This window comes from Pseudophryne corroboree, chromosome 1, assembly GCF_028390025.1.
Source record: "Pseudophryne corroboree isolate aPseCor3 chromosome 1, aPseCor3.hap2, whole genome shotgun sequence".
In the NCBI taxonomy this organism is placed as follows: domain Eukaryota; kingdom Metazoa; phylum Chordata; class Amphibia; order Anura; family Myobatrachidae; genus Pseudophryne; species Pseudophryne corroboree.
The window spans coordinates 432,693,251-432,713,158 of record NC_086444.1 but is presented as its reverse complement, the minus strand read 5'-3'; the positions used below and the strand labels follow the sequence as shown (position 1 = coordinate 432,713,158).

The 19,908-nt window shown below is 46.9% G+C and overlaps 1 protein-coding gene across 2 annotated transcripts in view; it reads left to right on the top strand.

Moving 5' to 3' along the window:
• Positions 1-19,007, top strand: part of CCNB1IP1 (cyclin B1 interacting protein 1) — a 105,748-nt gene extending 86,741 nt beyond the window's left edge. For both annotated transcript variants that reach the window (XM_063913923.1, XM_063913932.1), the window contains exon 4: positions 18,122-19,007. In XM_063913923.1, coding sequence (XP_063769993.1) covers positions 18,122-18,303 — 182 coding nt within the window. In that variant the 3' untranslated portion in view covers positions 18,304-19,007. The remainder of the gene's footprint in view (positions 1-18,121) is intronic.
• Positions 19,008-19,908: the final 901 nt, after the last annotated feature.

Sequence of the window (19,908 nt, the reverse complement as noted above, 5' to 3'; positions counted from 1 at the left end):
AGAGAAACTGAACTGGAGAAATAGAAAAGCACAAAGATAGAATAGTGAAAGAGAAAAATAGTGGAAGAGAAAAAGAAAAATAAGTGAAAGATAAGGAAGAAAAGAGGGATAAAAAGGAGGGACGAAAAGATAAGGGGAGAAGCTAGAGGGTGAAAGCAAGAGAAAGGTGGAGCACAAGAGCAAGAGAAGGAAACGACAGAAGAAAGAGAGGAGGAAAAGAAGAGGAAGAGAAAAAGAAAAAATAGACAAGAAAGAAAGGGGAAAAGGAAAGAAGAGGAAGAAAGAATAAAGAAAGAAAGAAGAGACAAGAACAAGAGCAAGAAGAAGAAGAAGCACCAAGAAATGATAAATGCTAAAAATGTCTAAATATAACAGAATGCGCTATGAGTCCGTCCCTGTGTTGATGCCCATAATATGTGTATAAACCACAGGTAGAGACAATAGCGAGTGTCCTGTAGATGACTAACAGGGGTACAGACACGTAGCCTGTGCCTGGTAGGGTCTTTAAGTCAGTGTTCAGCGTTCTCCAAACACGGTCCAGTTGAAGCGTTCATTCATGCCACACGGAAAAACTGTATTGAGGGTGTGTATCCACCTGCTTTCACATTTGAGTAATTTTCCATAACGGTCTCCACCTCTTAACGCCACTGGGATGTGATCAATGAGAATGTGTTTGAATTGAGCTAAGGTATGGCCCGCCTGTAAAAAATGTCGTGCCACGGGTTGTTCTGCCACCTTAGTTTTAATTTGGGGTGATGGCTTGATGCCAACAGGAGTGTATTTCTGTCCATGGGTTTAGAGTACACTTCTGTGTGTAACCTATCCAGGCCAATTGAGACCAAAACATCCGAGTAGTGAATTGAGGTGTAACTGTACTGGTGAGTGACTTTAATGGTGGAGTTCCGGTTATTGATCCCCTCAATCATATTTATTAGCAGCTCCTCACTGCCTGTCCAAAGGATGAACAGGTCATCAATGTAACGCATATAGCATCGTATGTGCTGTGCATAGTCCGCGTTGGTAAAGAACATTTCTGTTTCTTCCTGGAGCATGAAAATGTTCGCGTAGCTGGGTGCCACGTTGCTACCCATGGCGCAACCGGACAGCTGCCGATAGAACTGGCCATTATAGATAAAGTAGTTCCTGGACAGTGTAAGTTCCAGTAGCTTCATAAACACCTCAATGTCCAAGTCAATGATGGATTGGGACTCGTAGAACCGCCTGACAGCCGCCAACCCTTTTGAATGAGGGATGGAGGTGTACAGACTGTTGATGTCTTTTTTCGTTCTTTCTTTCGTTTTCTTTTTCAGCAGCTCCCACTATTTTCCCTCCCTTCTTATGTCTTCACTTTTCTAATATTCTGTTCTTATTTCTCTCTTGTCCTCTGTATATCTGCTTCTCATCGCCTCTATAAATCATGTCTTGGGCCATGATTGCTAGTAGTTTGCCCTCTCAGACCCGCGATTTAGCACAGATGGTTTTCACCTGTGTTCAGGATTACCCCATTGAGCCCTGTTAGTTTCAGTGGGCAATGTAATATGTTACAATTCGTGGGCATTCACTAATCGTTATTTGTCATTTGCTAGTTCTCTTTTTTCCTAATTTGTTTTTCCCTAATGTGATGCTTGTATCCCCACACAGTTTGCCCCGTGGAGGGCCGGGGAGATTACTCAGCGGGAAAGCGCCGGCACCATGGCAACCTGACAGCGTTGCTGTATTGAGGTTGCCTAGGTAACCGGGACGGAAGCTGGCTGATGTCACCGGAAGTGACGCTCCGCCAGCAGCTGCAGACGGAGGCACCCGCCGGACCCGGCTCTCCAGCGGCAAGATGACCCCCTCCTATTTAGGTAATATGTTTTTGTGTGTCTGTGTATATCACCATTTTCTTATTTTGTTATGCCTGCCTTGACAACGGTGCTTGCGGCACCGAAACGTTGGCTGCTATAGGCATGTTTTCTGATGTGAACCAGTAAATCATCTTTTCAAGTTTTGGAGTGCCACAGTCCATTGCTGTTTATTGTTCATATTCCACAGAAGGCACCCACCAGATGCAGTTTAGCTACGAGTGACGGTTCTACTTCGAATGTGTGTATATATATATATATATATGTATGGACCCTGATGCACTTATCCTCTTCAGGGCACAGAATATAGTAATAGCAAGGGTGTGATACACTAAATGAAAAATCACACAGCAGCTACAGGCACACTTCACTCACAAGTACAATGCAGATATAAGGTACAAAACAATAATCCTGCACTGGACCAGCAAATTTACATATAACAATAGATATGTATATGCAGAGAGATATAACAATGCACAGTAGATACTGGATGGATGTATGTATATATATATATATATATATATATATATATATATATAAAGTTATCTCTGTGGAGCGCACTTATTTGTTCTAGTATAATTCTATCTAATTAGATGCAATTTTAATATAATTATACTTGGTTGCTGATGAAGAGAGGATGACCTTATAAACACCTTTTCCTTCAAGAACATTTATTATTTCTAAAAATGATTTAAAAGTCTCATCTCATTAAAAAAGTTGATAAACATTTTCACAATGTATTATTGTTAATTATAAATACAATATTGGATTTCAACTTTTCCCAACAATAAAGCATGTATTTTCACCCAACGCGTTTCGTCTTATAAAGACTTCTTCAGGGGTGTGTTCCTAAGGTATAATCCAATGGTAAAAAGAAAAAAGGAACATTAAGAAAGAGAAGAAATATGCACAGAACGTAACAAACATTTGTATCCCAATTTGCTGACATCATACACATTTATTACATTTATCTGTTTGATAAGATATTTCAAAAACTGTATGTCAATATCCATAAAGGCTTGTAACATAAAGTCAAAGAATGATTGTCTAATGAATGACTCCACAGTAAATGAGATAATATAGTATAATATCACTTACTTATAATGGATAATTATTTAATTTAAAACTGCTGTTTTTTCATAAAAATATGATCCATATTAAACCTATTTAAAAAAAAATAAAAAAATGTAAGGTTGTGATAATTGTGTTGGTGACATCGTTTTATCATTTTTTAGAGGTTTTGTTCAATTATACTTACTGAAAGTTAATTTTTAAAGATAACAAGCTTCCATAATTTTAACAGTGTTTGTGGAGCCTTCTTAGTTGAAACCGCCTAAAATATATAAATATATACTTTAAACGTATTTATTTATATATTACAAATAGTCATAAATGAAGTGAAATATAGATACTCACCTGAAAATTTGTATTATTCTTGTGAATAATCTAACAGACTTTTTATTTGTAATCTTCCTATTGAAAGACAAACCTACATTATTGTTGGTCTAAATTAAACCATAATAAAGTAAACTAGGGAAGTTTTGTTTACTGCAACTTACCCACAATTTTTTCATATATCAATAAAGTAAGGATCCCAAAGTGAATTGAGTATTATTAGGCCTCTCTTAATTCCCTAAAAAAATAAGAGATTACTAAAGATTTTAAATTGGACCATCTTGAAACAAAGTTTAAAAGTAGCCCTTCTAGCTTACCAGCAGCTCTCATATGTGTCCGCATACACAGAGATCCCAAAGTGGAATGAAAGCTAAGTTCAAAAGCCTCCCTATTTAAGTCCCTTAGCTGATTACATCACTTCCCATGTTTGCGTTTATAAAATGTATATGAATATTTATGTTTGTTCGGAAAGTAATCATGTCTATATATTTCTCAGTTTACATAGCGATGTGACGCTTGCAGCCGCATCGCTATGGAAACCTATACAGCTCCGTCGATGTGGGCCGGCGAACGTCACTTCCGGCGTGACGTCACAGTCGGGACCGGAAGTGGGACGACAAACGCCGAGACACACGATGAGAGGCAGTAAACGTGACCTGGGGACCTGTAAGTTTATGTATTTAAGCACTGTTTGTTTTGCACAGAGTGTTATGTGTGTCCAGATGACGGGGGGCAGTACCCCGAAACGTTGAAGATTAAAGCACCTTGATTATTCACTGAGTTGGTAGTCCAGGAGTGACTCTATTATTTGGAGAATATGACTGAGGTTGGCAGGCCTCTAGAGAGCACCCTGGCAGGTTATTGATATTTTTCTGTGGAGTACCGGCTGTTCGAGTTGGGTATATATATATATATATATATATATATATATATATATATATATATTGCTACACAGCGTACACAGCTCTGTGTATTTTACTGTGTATTTCAGTCACCCCATACCGTTTTGATTCTGTTTGTATCCTACCTTTCATAGCGCATAAACCAGGGGGTTATCTACGTTATTATTTCTCTTACGTCCTAGAGGATGCTGGGGACTCCAAAAAGACCATGGGGTATAGACGGGATCCGCAGGAGACATGGGCACACTATAAGACTTTGAATGGGTGTGAACTGGCTCCTCCCTCTATGCCCCTCCTCCAGACCTCAGTTAGATTCTGTGCCCAGAGAGACTGGACACACACTAGGGGAGCTCTCCTGAGTTTCTCTAAAAAGACTTTCTGTTAGGTTTTTTTATTTTCAGGGAGACCTGCTGGCTACAGGCTCCCTGCTTCGTGGGAGTGAGGGGAGAGAAGCAGACCTACTTCTTCTGAGTTCAAAGGCTCTGCTTCTTAGGCTACTGGACACCATTAGCTCCAGAGGGTTCGATCACTTGGTGCGCCTAGCTGCTTGTTCCCGGAGCCGCGCCGTCAACCCCCTCACATAGCCAGAAGAAAGAAGCCGGGTGAGTATAAAGAAGATCAGAAGACTTCAGTGACGGGAAAAGACTTCAGTAATGAGGCCATGCTCCCACACACACTTCGGGCGCCACTTGCAGGGTAAACTCCCTCTGTTTTTCTCTAACAGGCTTTCCTGTAAGTCTGTTGTCAGAATCCGTTTGGATCTCCCATTGTGAGAACATATTAGCAGGGACTGATGTTCACGGTATAATAGCAAGTTTATTAAAGCAGTGTACAACTGTAAAAAATAAATATAAACCAGGAATAACTAGAGAACACAAAAAGAAAGGGAAAACTGAGGGGACATGGGATGCCAGGAGACTGTGAATACACGGGATGCCAGGAGACTGTGAGTACATGAAAATGGTGTAGACTGTGGAAATACTAGAGCTACTGTGGACTGTGAAGGCACTTTGCAATAGGATTGTTCAGTAGTGGATATTGCACCATAGCAGGAACACAAGATAGCACTGTGGTAGAGTATGTACTGTAGCAAGGTAACAGGATTTCACTGTAGCTGGATCACAGGATAGCACTGGTAGAGTATGCACTGTAGCAGGATAACAGGATTGTACTGTAGCAGGATGACAGGATTGCACTGTGGTAGAGTATGCACGTACCAGGATAACAGGATTGCACTGTAGCTGGATCACAGGATAGCACTGGTAGAGTATGCACTGTAGCAGGATGACAGGATTGCACTGTGGTAGAGTATGCACGTACCAGGATCACAGGATTGCACTGTAGTTGGATCACAGGATAGCACTGGTAGAGTATGCACTGTAGCAGGATGACAGGATTGCACTGTGGTAGAGTATGCACATACCAGGATAACAGGATTGCACTGTAGCTGAATCACAGGATAGCACTGGTAGAGTATGCACTGTAGCAGGATGACAGGATTGCACTGTAGCTGGATCACAGGATAGCACTGGTAGAGTATGCACTGTAGCAGGATGACAGGATTGCACTGTAGCTGGATCACAGGATAGCACTGGTAGAGTACGCACTGTAGCAGGATGACAGGATAGCACTGGTAGAACCTGGCAGTTCTATGGACGATTTAGCAGCAGAGACCAGCATAACCAGGACCAGGAGCTGAAACAACCTTGACACGATGAACTGGCAACAAGGAGCCTGTGTGGCTGGCCTAAGTAGTGAGTTCAGGTGCTGCTCACAGCTGTGGTAACAGCTAATAATCAAGCTGCAGATACAGAGCAGAGTGCTGAGCACCAGAGCAGAGAGCGCCACCCCAGGGATGGAGGAAAAACTGCATGGATTGTGACATCTGTCCCCTATAGCCAGTGTGTTTGTGCGTGTCGGTATGTGTGTGTCGACATGTCTGAGGCTGAGTGCTCCTCCCCGGAGGAAGTTGCAGTGGGGGCAGATAAGGCACTGGGAGTGACTCTGTCGGCACCACCGACTGCTGATTGGGTGGATATGTTGAGTACATTGAACGCAAATGTGGCGTTATTGACTAAAAGGCTGGATAAATCTGATTCTCAGACACAAACGTGGAGAAAATCCATGGAGGACGCCTTGTCTCAGGTACAGGCCGCCTCAGGGTCACAAAAGCGTTCATTTACTCAGATGGCGGATACTGATACCGACACGGACTCTGATTCCAGTGTCGACTATAGTGAGGCCAGTTTAAATCCAAAACTGGTTAAGAGTATTCAGTACATGATTGTGGCAATTAAAGACGTTTTACATATTTCAGAAGTACCTACTGTTCCTGACACAAGGGTTTGTTTGTATAAGGGTAAAAAGCCTGGGGTGACGTTTCCCCCCTCTCATGAGCTGAACACTCTTTCTGAAAAAGCTTGGGAATCTCCTGACAAAAGTTGGCAGATTCCCAAGAGAATTCTAATGGCATATCCTTTCCCCTCTGATGACAGGGAAAAGTGGGAGTCATCTCCCAATGTGGACAAGGCTCTATCACGACTGTCCAAGAAGGTGGCGCTTCGGTCTCCTGACACTGCTGCCCTAAAGGACCCTGCGGATCGTAAGCAGAAAACGACCTTAAAATCCATTTATGTCACTACGGGTGCGCTGCTCAGACCGGCCGTGGCGTCGACATGGATGAGTAGTACTATTGGCAAGTGGGCAGATAATTTGGCATCGGACATGGATACCCTAGATAAGGATAGCATTCTTTTGACTCTCGGTTATATCAGGGACGCTGCAGCTTACCTAAAGGATGCGGCAAGGGATATTGGTCTCTTGGGATCAAGGGCCAATGCCATGGCAGTTTCTGCCAGTACAGCGCTGTGGATTCATCAATGGAATGCTGATGCCGACTCTAAGAAGGCTATGGAAGCTCTGCCTTATAAAGGTAGGGTCTTGTTTGGTGACGGCCTCGCTGACCTGGTGTCTACAGCTACAGTGGGTAAGTCATCCTTTCTTCCTTATGTTCCTGCACAACAGAAAAAGACGCCGCATTATCAGATGCAGTCCTTTCGGCCTAATAAATACAAAAAAGGGAGAGGGTCGTCCTTCCTTGTCTCTAAAGGTAGAAGACGGGGGAAAAAGGTCTCCTGCTGTGCCAAGCTCCCAGGAGCAAAAGTCCTCCCCAGCTTCTGCCAAGTCCACCGCATGACGCTGGGGCTCCTCTACGGGAGTCAGTACCGGTGGGGGCGCGTTTCCGACTCTTCAGTCAGGTCTGGTTTCACTCGGGCATGGATCGTTGGGTGTTAGACATAGTGTCCCAAGGCTACAAGCTGGAGTTTCAGGAGGTGCCCCACCATCGATTTTTCAAATCAGCCTTGCCAGTTTCTATCCCAGAAAGGGAAGTAGTGCATGCTGCGATACAAAAGCTGTGTCAACAGTGTGTCACGGTACCCCCGTCTCAACGGGGAGAAGAGTTTTATTCGAGCCTATTTGTCGTACCAAAGCCGGATGGCTCGGTCAGACCGATCCTGGACCTAAAATCCCTCAATCTGTATTTGAAAACTTTCACGTTCAAGATGGAATCTCTTTGGGTGGTAAGTCTGGAAGGGGGGGATTTTATGGCGTCAGTCGACATAACAGATGCCTACTTACATGTCCCAATATATCCTCCACATCAGCTTTTCCTGAGGTTTGCGGTTCAGGATTGTCATTACCAATTTCAGACGTTGCCGTTTGGTCTTTCCACGGCCCCGTGGATCTTCACCAAAGTAATGGCAAAAATGATGGTGCTCCTACGCAAGCAGGGTGTCACAATTATCCCGTACTTGGACGATCTCCTGATAAAGGCAAGATCAAAGGAGCAGTTGCTAAGAAGCTTGGCACTCTCCCTGACAGTGCTGCAACAACATAGTTGGATTCTAAATTTGCCAAAGTCACAGTTGATTCCGACAACTCGGCTGTCTTTCTTGAGCATGATCCTGGACACGGAACTGCAGAGAGTGTTTCTACCTGCGGAAAAAGCTCTGGAAATCCGGACCATGGTCAAGGAGATTCTGAAACCGGCAAGGGTGCCGATCCATCAATGCAGTCGGGTGCTGGGGAAGATGGTTGCAGCTTACGAAGCCATTCCATTTGGCAGGTTCCGGGTGTTTCAGTGGGACCTGTTGGACAAGTGGTCCGGGTCTCACCTGCACATGCACCGGAAAATAAGTCTATCTTCCAGGACCAGAATATCTCTCCTGTGGTGGCTTCAAAGTTCTCACCTCCTAGAGTTCGGGATCCAGGATTGGGTCTTGGTGACCACGGATGCAAGTCTCCGAGGTTGGGGAGCAGTCACACAGGGACAAAATTTCCAGAGAAAATGGTCAAGCCAGGAAGCTTGTCTGCACATAAATGGTCTGGAATTAAGAGCCATCTACAACGGCCTTCTGCAAGCGGAACACTTTCTTCGAGGTCTACCTGTCCTGATTCAGTCGGACAACGTTACAGCGGTGGCGTACATAAACCGCCAGGGCGGAACAAAGAGCACAGCGGCAATGGCGGAGGCCACAAAAGTTCTCCACTGGGCAGAAAAACATGTAAGCCCTCTGTCAGCGGTCTTCCTTCCGGGCGTGGACAACTGGGAAGCAGATTTTCTCAGCAGACACGATCTCCATCCAGGAGAGTGGGGTCTTCATCAAGAGGTTTTTGCAGAAGTGACAAGTCATTGGGTAATTCCTCAACTAGACATGATGGCGTCTCGCCTCAACAAGAAGCTTCAGAGATATTGTTCCAGGTCAAGGGACCCTCTAGCCCAGGCTTGTCCAACCCGCGGCCCGCGGGCCGCATGCGGCCCAAGTCGGCTAGTAATGCGGCCCAGGAGCAGCGCTGCAGCAGAGGTTTTTTTTTTTTTCCGAGTACGGACACCACATGTGAGGCTGAGCCGGCCCCAGCAGGCTGTCAGCACATCCTGATTGGATTGCTGCTGCTGGGACCAGCACCAGCTCACGCCCTCTCCGCTGTCAGTCACAATGTAGCCCTCCTCCGCTGCATAGCGGCACACGTGACTGAGCAGCGCGAGAGTAGAGGAGCCCAGCGGAGAAGTTGGTTGTACAAGAACACGTGGAGCGGCGGACGGAGACGGAGGCAGCGCTGCAGGAGCGGTAAGTATGTGTCTGTGCGTGTGTGTGTTTTTTTTTTACAGCTACAAGGGGCACAGTACAAGGGCGCAGCTACAAGGGGCACAGTACAAGGGGGCAGCTACAGGGCCACAACTACAAGGGGGCAGCTACAAGGGGCACAGTACAAGGGGGCAGCTACAGGGCCACAACTACAAGGGGCACAGTACAAGGGGGCAGCTACAAGGGGCACAGTACAAGGGGGCAGCTACAGGGCCACAACTACAAGGGGCACAACTACAAGGGGCACAGTACGAGGGGCATAGCTACAGGGGCACAACTACAAGGGGCGCAGCTATAGTGGCACAGCTACAAGGGGCGCAGCTACAGGGGCACAACTACAAGAGATGCAGCTACAGGGGCACAGCTACAAGGGGCACAGTACAAGGGGCGCAGCTACAGGGGCACAACTACAAGGGGCACAGTACAAGGGGGCAGCTACAGGGCCACAACTACAAGGGGCACAGTACAAGGGGGCAGCTACAAGGGGCACAGTACAAGGGGGCAGCTACAGGGCCACAACTACAAGGGGCACAGTACAAGGGGCACAGCTACAGGGGCACAATTACAAGGGGCGCAGCTACAGGGGCACAACTACAAGGGACGCAGCTACAGGGGCACAGCTACAAGGGGCACAGTACAAGGGGCGCAGATACAGGGGCACAACTACAAGGGGCACAGTACAAGGGGGCAGCTACAAGGGGCACAGTACAAGGGGGCAGCTACAGGGGCACAACTACAAGGGGCGCAGCTACAGGGGCACAACTACAAGGGGCGCCGCTACAGGGGCACAGCTACAGGGGCACAGTACAAGGTGGCAGCTACAAGGGGCACAGTACAAGGGGGCAGCTACAGGGCCACAACTACAAGGGGCACAACTACAAGGGGCACAGTACGAGGGGCATAGCTACAGGGGCACAACTACAAGGGGCGCAGCTATAGTGGCACAGCTACAAGGGGCGCAGCTACAGGGGCACAACTACAAGAGATGCAGCTACAGGGGCACAGCTACAAGGGGCACAGTACAAGGGGCGCAGCTACAGGGGCACAACTACAAGGGGCACAGTACAAGGGGGCAGCTACAGGGCCACAACTACAAGGGGCACAGTACAAGGGGGCAGCTACAAGGGGCACAGTACAAGGGGGCAGCTACAGGGCCACAACTACAAGGGGCACAGTACAAGGGGCACAGCTACAGGGGCACAATTACAAGGGGCGCAGCTACAGGGGCACAACTACAAGGGACGCAGCTACAGGGGCACAGCTACAAGGGGCACAGTACAAGGGGCGCAGATACAGGGGCACAACTACAAGGGGCACAGTACAAGGGGCACAGTACAAGGGGGCAGCTACAGGGGCACAACTACAAGGGGCACAGTACAAGGGGGCAGCTACAAGGGGCACAGTACAAGGGGGCAGCTACAGGGGCACAACTACAAGGGGCGCAGCTACAGGGGCACAACTACAAGGGGCGCCGCTACAGGGGCACAGCTACAGGGGCACAGTACAAGGTGGCAGCTACAAGGGGCACAGTACAAGGGGGCAGCTACAGGGGCACAACTACAAGGGGCACAGTACAAGGGGCGCAGCTACAGGGGCACAACTACAAGGGGCGCAGCTATAGTGGCACAGCTACAAGGGGGCAGCTACAGGGGCACAACTACAAGGGGGCAGCTACAAGGGGCACAGTACAAGGGGGCAGCTACAGGGGCACAACTACAAGGGACGCAGCTACAGGGGCACAGCTACAAGGGGCACAGTACAAGGGGGCAGCTACAGGGGCACAACTACAAGGGGCGCAGCTACAGGGGCACAACTACAAGGGGCGCAGCTACAGGGGCACAGCTACAGGGGCACAGTACAAGGTGGCAGCTACAAGGGGCACAGTACAAGGGCGCAGCTACAGGGGCACAACTACAAGGGGCACAGTACAAGGGGCGCAGCTACAGGGGCACAACTACAAGGGGCGCAGCTATAGTGGCACAGCTACAAGGGGGCAGCTACAGGGGCACAACTACAAGGGGCGCAGCTATAGTGGCACAGCTACAAGGGGCGCAGCTACAAGGGCACAACTACAAGGGACGCAGCTACAGGGGCACAGCTACAAGTAAGTTTAATATGTTAACTGTGTTTTCTATGGTTTTTTTGGACGATCAGGTATCGTTACTGTTATTTTATTTTATGTGCGGCCCAAACCAAATTTTCATCTTCTAATGTGGCCCAGGGAAGGTGAAAGGTTGGACACCCCTGCTCTAGCCAGTGCAGTGGACGCCCTGGTGACTCCGTGGGTGTTTCAGTCGGTATATGTGTTCCCTCCACTTCCACTCATTCCAAAAGTGATACGGATCATAAGAAGAACAAGGGTTCAGGCGGTACTCATTGCTCCAGATTGGCCACGGAGGGCCTGGTATCCGGATCTTCAGGAATTGCTCATAGAAGATCCCAGGCCTCTTCCTCTCAGAGAGGATCTGTTACTGCAGGGGCCATGCATCTTCCAGGACTTACCGCGGTTGCGTTTGACAGCGTGGAAGTTGAACACCAAATCCTAGCTCGAAAGGGTATTCCCGGGAAAGTCATCCCCACTCTCCTTAAGGCTAGAAAGGAGGTCACGGCGAAGCATTATTGCCGTATTTGGAGAAAGTATGTGTCTTGGTGTGAAGCCAAGAAGGCTCCAACGGAGGAGTTTCAGCTGGGTCATTTCCTCCATTTTTTGCAGGCAGGTGTAGATGCAGGCCTGAAATTAGGTTCCATTAAAGTGCAGATTTCAGCTTTATCTATTTTCTTTCAGAAAGAATTGCCCACCCTTCCAGAAGTTCAGACTTTCGTGAAGGGAGTACTGCACATCCATCCTCTGTTGCAATTTCTTATGTCTCACTGGTTTGAACCTTTACGAAAAGTTGAGTTGAAATTTCTCACTTGGAAAGTGGTCATGCTTTTAGCCTTGGCGTCCGCGGCTTTGTCTCACAAGAGCCCCTATTTGATTTTCCATGAGGATAGAGCGGAATTGAGAACGCGTCAACAATTTCTGCCGAAGGTGGTTTCTTCGTTTCACATAAACCAGCCTATTGTGGTACCTGTGGCTACGGATACCTTGGCTGTTTCAAAATCTCTTGATGTAGTCAGAGCTTTGAAAATTTATGTCGCCAGAACGGCTCAAATTAGGAAATCAGAGGCTCTGTTTGTCCTATATGCTCCCAACAAAATTGGGGCTCCTGCGTCCAAGCAGACTATTGCCCGCTGGATCTGTAATACTATTCGGCATGCTCATTCTACGGCTGGATTGCCGTTGCCGAAGTCAGTGAAAGCCCATTCTACTAGGAAGGTGGGCTCATCTTGGGCGGCTGCCCGAGGAGTCTCGGTGCTTCAACTTTGCCGAGCAGCTACGTGGTCGGGTTCAAACACTTTTGCTAAGTTCTACAAGTTTGATACCCTGGCTGATGAGGACCTCATGTTTGCTCAATCGGTGCTGCAGAGTCGTCCGCACTCTCCCGCCCGGTCTGGAGCTTTGGTATAGACCCCATGGTCCTTTTGGAGTCCCCAGCATCCTCTAGGACGTAAGAGAAAATAGGATTTTAATACCTTCTCCTAGTCCGTAAAGGATGCTGGGCGTCCATTCCTGTGCGGACTGTTTTTGCAGTAGTATTCATAGTTATTGCTTCGGTTACACGGAGGTTGTGTATCGGTTATGTTCAGCTTGTTGCTGTTTTTAGTTCATGCTGTTGACTGGTATTGCTTAAAAGCCATGTTGTACGGTGTGTTGTCTTGTGAGCTGGTATGTATCTCACCCTTGGTTAACAAAAATCCTTTTCCTCGAAATGTCCGTCTCCCTGGGCACAGTTCCTATAACTGAGGTCTGGAGGAGGGGCATAGAGGGAGGAGCCAGTTCACACCCATTCAAAGTCTTATAGTGTGCCCATGTCTCCTGTGGATCCCATCTATACTCCATGGTCCTTTTGGAGTCCCCAGTATCCTCTACGGACTAGGAGAATAGGATTTACCGGTAGGTATTAAAATCCTATTTTTGTCTTTCTATATTGTACGATTGTGTCCCACGGCTACATTCCTCATAATGTCTGCCATGCAGGGCGGGAATTCCGTGGACGCTCCTGCCTCAGGCAGTGCTGTTCCCACGGATTTACCAGGGGGGGAAACTGCAACTGGGGACATGGGTGCTAGGTCCCATACCTCTCCCAGTCAGTCTGCTAAGACTGCGTGCCTTTTGCTCCGAAGGCCAAGAGTACTACTTTTCGTTCCTTTTGGACCTCAGGTAAATCAAAGGGCCAGGTGTACTCGAGACAGCCTTGTATTACCAAGACCAGTAAGCCCAAATCTAAACAATCCTGGGCTGCCCGTCAGCCTGCTTCCAAACAGGACAAGCCTGCAGCATGATGGGGCGGGCCTCCCCTGGAGGACCCCAGGGTGGGTGGCTGACTCCTGCAGTTCACCCAGGTCTGGTTAAAGACCACTTCAGACACGTGGGTGCAGGAAGTTGTCTCTCATGGGTACGCGGTCTCGTTCAGGAGACGTCCCCCTCGCCAGTTCTGCACAATTGTCATCCCCTCGGATCCGTTGAAGGCGCAAGTTCTACACCTGGTTGTGCATTCCCTCCTGGAGACAGGAGTGGTGGTGCCGGTGCCTACCTCTCAGAGAGGCAGAGGTAACTGTTTCTAGTACCGAAACCCAATGGGTCTTTCCAGCCTATTCTCAACCTAAAGTCACCAAACAAGTTTGTGAGAGTTTCCAAGTTCCGTATGGAAACACTGCGCTCAATTGTACTGGCCATGGAACCTGGGGACTACATGGTATCTCTGGATATACAGGATGCTTACCTGCATATTCCTATTGCCATTTCACATCAGTAATATCTGCGGTTTGCTATTGGCAACCTCCATTATCAATTCAGGGCTCTGCCGTTTGGACTGACCACTGCACCTCGGATATTTACCAAGGTCATGATCGTGATGACAGCTCATCTCCGTCAACAGGGAATCAGGATCCTGCCGTATCTGGACAACCTGCTGATCCTGGCAAACTCCCAAGATGTCCTCCTGAGTCATCTCTAGCTGACGGATCCAATTTCTACAAGCCCATGGATGGCTGATCAATTGGAAAAAGTCCTTCCTGGTCCCTGCTCGGCGCATGTGCACCTGGGGGCTCTACTGGATACGCACAGCCAGAGGCTGTTTCTTTCTCCAGAGAAGGTCCTAAAAATTCAGGACAGGATCAGATACTTCCTCTCTTGCCCAAGAGTGTCCATACACTCAGCAATGCAAGTACTAGGCCTGATGGTGTCTGCCTTCGACATGGTGGAGTATGCTCAATTCCATTCTCGCTCTCTCCAGCGGTTAATCCTGTCAAAGTGGGACGGTCTGCCTCATCGGATCAGGTCTCAAATGATATCCCTGACTCCGGAGGTCCGCTTGTCTTTAGCCTGGTGGCTCCAGGATCAACAGTCGAGCAGGGGCCGTCCCTTCCGGATTCCCCACTGGGTCCTCTTGACTACGGATGCCAGTCTGAGGGGCTGGTACGAGGTGTTCAAGCAACACTCTCTCCAGGGTCGCTGGACCGAGGAGTCTCTCCTCCCCAACAACATTCTGGAACTGCGGGCAGTGTTCAATGCATTGACACTGGCCCTACCTCTGATTAGGAACAGGCCTGTTCAAGTACAATCAGACAACGCAACCATGGTGGCTTACGTAAATCATCAAGGCGGCACTCAAAGCCGCGCAGCAATGATGGAAGTGTCAAGAATTCTTCATTGGCAGAACACCATCTGCCAGCAATATCGGCAGTGTTCATTCCGGGTGTCCTCAACTGGGAAGCGGATTTCCTCAGTCATCAGGACGTACACACAGGAGAATGGAGCCTTCATCCAGAGGACTTTCAACTCCTAGTGGACAAGTGGGGCCTACCAGATATAGACCTGATGGCGTCTCGACACAATCACAAGGTTCTGGTCTTCGGATCAAGGACAAGGGATCCACAAGGAGTGTTCGTGGATGCACTGGCAATTCCATGGGACTTTCGGCAATTCCATGGGACTTTCAGCTGCCGTACGTGTTCCCTCAGGTGTCACTCCTGCCCAGGGTTCTAAGGAAGTTCAAGCAAGAAGGAGGAGTCCTACTTCTGGTCACTCCAGCATGGCCCAGATGGCATTGGTTCTCAGACCTGCAGGGTCTATCGATGGAGCGTCCTCTACTTCTTCCTCAATGCCCAGACCTCCTCGTTCAGGGCCCTTGTGTGGCCAGACTGGCTTTGACGGAGTGGCTCTTGAAGCATCACACCTGAGGGCCAAAGGATTCTCTGAGGCGGTCATATGGTGAAGGCCCGAAAACCTACTTCGGCTCGGATTTACTACAGGGTCTGGAATTCTTCACCTGGTGTGCTGCTAAAAACTACGATGTCTACAAGTTCAGAACTTCATGGCTTCTGGCTTTTCGGCAACAAGGCCTGGACTTAGGCCTTCGTCTGGCCTCCCTCAAGCTTCATATATCTGCCTTGTCGGTGTGATTTCAGAGAAAGATTGCATCTATTCCTGACGTTCATACCTTCACTCAGCATGTTTTGCGGATACAACCTCCCTATGTCCCTCCGGTGGCTCCATGGGATCTGTCTGTTGTCCTTAATGCCCTGCAAGAGTCTCCCTTTGAACTTCTTGATTCTGTGGACCTGAAATGGCTTACGCTTAAGGTCCTGTTCCTGCTGGCTATTGCCTCTGCTAGGAGGGTGTCGGACTTAGGCGCCTTGTCCTGTCGTCCGCCCTTCCTGATATTTCATTGTGACCGGGCTGTTCTCTGAACTCGCCCTGGTTATCTGCCTAAGGTGGTGTCATCTTTCCACCTTAACCAAGAGGTTGTGGTTCTGGCCTTTATCTCTTCTGGTTTGTCCTTCAAAGAGCGGTCTTTGGATGTGGTACGGGCTCTCCGTATATATGTGGAGAGGACTGCCTCCATCAGGAGGTCTGATTCCCTCTTCGTACTGTTTGGTTTTCACAAATGTGGCTGGCCTGCAAACAAGCAAACCTTGACCAGATGGATTAGAATGGTGATTGCACAAGCTTATGCGCAGGCTGGTCTCCCAGCTCCTGCTGCTATCAAGGCCCATTCTACTCGGTCTGTTGGGCCTTCTTGGGCGGCCCACTGTGGCGCGTCCTCTGAACAATTGTGCAAGGCGGCTTCGTGGTCCTCTGTGAACACGTTCATCAGGTTCTATGCCTTTGATACTTTCGCCTCCTAGGATGCTTCCTTTGAACGCCGGGTTCTTGTACCCGCTACAGTGCATCCCCTCCCATGAGGAACTGCTTTAGGACATCCCTAATGTTATTCCTTGTGGAATCCCAGTGTACCCTGCTGCAGAAAAGGAGATTTATGGTAAAACTTACCATGGTTAAATCTCTTTCTGTGAGGTACACTGGATTCCACAGGGCGCCCACCCTGACGCACTTAGATTCTTTGGGTTTGTATGGCATTAGCCGCTGGTCCCTTCTCCTGTCATGAGAATGTGGTTCTATGTGTCTAACATCTACCGTCTGTTATACCTGTTACTGCATTGGACTGTTTAACAAAACTGAGCTCCAGTGCACGGAGGCGGAGTTATAGAGGAGGCGGTGCATCCTGGGAATAGTCAAAGCTTTTAGCCTGTTGGTGTCTCGGATCAAGATCCAACTCTACACCCCGATGTTATTCCCTGTGGAATCCAGTGTACCTCGTAGAAAGAGATTTAACCATGGTAAGTTTTACCATAAATCTCCTTTTTCATTCTTGAAGTAACCTGACCTGTTGCTAATAGGGACCAGCCTTGGATTATTAGTGCCTGGCCTGATCCTGGTTTTCTTCCTGTTGGCTGGATCCTCCTTGGCCATCCTTCTACAAGCACTACTCGGATTATCCCTGGGCTACTCTGTCCCTCAGCTTTTTGCTCCCTGTAATGAGTTGAAAACTCCCTCTTTCCTTACTGTATTGCCTGATTTTATTATTTAAATTAAAGATCTGAAGTAAGCCAAGCCTGAGCTTATCCTTCCCTTTATCTCATTTCAATGTTTTGACTCTTGGAAAGGAGATCTTATTCAGAACTACTCCACAAGACTAAGCACATTGGTGCACCTTCTTCATACTTAACAAAGAATGTCCTCACCCTACTCAACACCTCCCTTTGGCATGTCCAATCGTATGGTCCCCTTCAGATGCCTCCAACTTGCTCTGCAAACCTATACACTTTGGATGACATCTAGGTGCATTTGTACAAATCTAGGTTCATGGCTGGAACAAAGAGGATTTTAAACTGCACAGCAGACATTTTGCGCTTTGTAGGTTACCACCACAGAGTATTCCCTCTTTAGATCGCCTCCATTAAAGGCTACCCTTCCTTAAAAGAGATAGACTCTACACAACAATACTTTGAAGTTACTTCTCTTACATGTCACCCTGTTTATGCTGCAAGTCTTACTATAATAATTGTTTGGCTAATGGAGATCACTGTATTTTAATAATAAGAGTTTGCAATGAAATGTGTCAGTATATAGAAAAATGACAAACCCATATCCCCAAATCTTTTCATGTAATCCCAGACAGTCTTGATGATTTTGAGATCAGGGCTCTGTGGGGGCCATATCATCACTTCCAGGACTCCTTGTTTTTCTTTTAGAAGAACAAGGGGTCCTGAAAGTGATGCTATGGACCCCACAGAGCCCTGATCTCAACATCCTCAGCATTTTTTCCACACCTGCCTTAAACTTTTGCACAGTACTGTATGTAAAGATTTTTATTTTATTTCAGTATACTGTATGATATATGTAGAGATCTATAGCATTAATGACATATACTTATTTATATTTTAGGAAACAAGTTCCCAGCTGCTAGAACACCCCCTCTAAGATCAAATGATGGCAATTTGTATGCACAAACATTCTTCTGCACGTCCCCCTTTGATGATGCTGGAAACACCACCAATGCATCCCCTCGAAATAAAACAGACCAGCAGAACTTGCCTTTAAGGGGTTTCAAAGTTAACAGGATGTAAACTGCTGCAAAGTTTTGGAATTAACACATTTTCAATACCAGCTTGGAGCATATAAACATATATATATATATATATATATACCAGCTGAGTACAGTAACTAGTGCCATTAACTATTCAGATAACTAGACAGAATGGGCATAGATCTGTTCATTAAAGTGTATCATCTACAACACTGATGTAGGTGAACCCTCAGTGAATATGAGGGCCCTGACTAGTTTAGACCCTTGAACTACTGGTTAATAATTATCCTCATGTCACTGTTGAACCATTTATAAACAGCCATTGTGGAAAAGTCATCTCTCCTATTAGTCACTTATAAATTGCTGGCAAATATTACCTGTTAGCTCCATCACCCAATCAACCATCTCTGTACCTATTGACCATTACACATTGTAAGGGAATTTGAAAGGGAAACTCTGTGAAGACACTTGGACATCTTTGTAGCGATAGGCAAGTCAGAAGGCCTAAATAAGGTTCTGTTTAGGCTCCAGAAGGTTGTATTGGTTTACAACAAAAAACTAGGAACATGTTTGAACTACTGTTGAAGAATGTACTTGTAGTATACTTCTATTGGGGAAACTAGGTAAAGATAGTTTTGTGTATGGTAATGGGGTTGTCTTATATTTCTGAAAGTAAACTTTGGAAGAATTATTTTGTCCTGTTTTTCTATAGATTAAAAATAAAATAAAAAATATTGTTACTTCCATATGCTTCCAAAAAATCTCAGTATGTTCCACACAACATAGCATTTGCTTGGATATAGCAAAAATGAAACATTTATTTTTTTGTGATGACCTTGGCTGGTTACTGAGACACAAAATGCCTGCTATTATTCAGAGGGTAAAGGACAATTGTCCCAAACAAAGCACATTTTTGTATTGGATGAACAACGATAATGGAGTGTTCAATCTTCACTTAATCACTTGCCTGGCGTGGTCGCATTATTTCTAAAAAAACAAACAAACAAGGTCCCCTGTCACCTTAAATAAATAACCAGGGTCCACAGTTGCCTTCAGGAAGCTGGACCTCTTTTGGTGAGTCCTCGAATGAGTTTTGGGATGATGCCAAGGAAAACAAGCATGTATATAAAATACCAATCGCCCTTTTCTCAGCCAAAACAGAAGGATCCCTGGGACAGTGGGTACCTACTTACCGGGTTGGGTGTAATGTCATCACCGGTATGTACACTGTAGACCTACAGTGCATCCGGAAAGTATTCACAGCGCTTCACTTTTTCCACATTTTGTTGTGTTACAGCCTTGTTTCAAAATGGAATAAATTCATTTTTCCCCTCAAAATTCTACACACAATACCCCATAATGACAACATGAAAAAAGTTTTTTTGTGAATTTTGCAAATTTATTAAAAATGAAAAACTAAGAAGTCACATGTACATAAGTATTCATAGCCTTCGCCATGACACTCAAAATTGAGCTCATGTGCATCCTGTTTCCACTGATCATCCTTGAGATGTTCCTACAGCTTAATTGGAGACCACCTGTGGTAAATTATGTGGATTGGACATGATTTGAAAAGGCACACACCTGTCTATATAAGGTCCCACACTTGACAGTGCATGTCTGAGCACAAACCAAGCATGAAGTG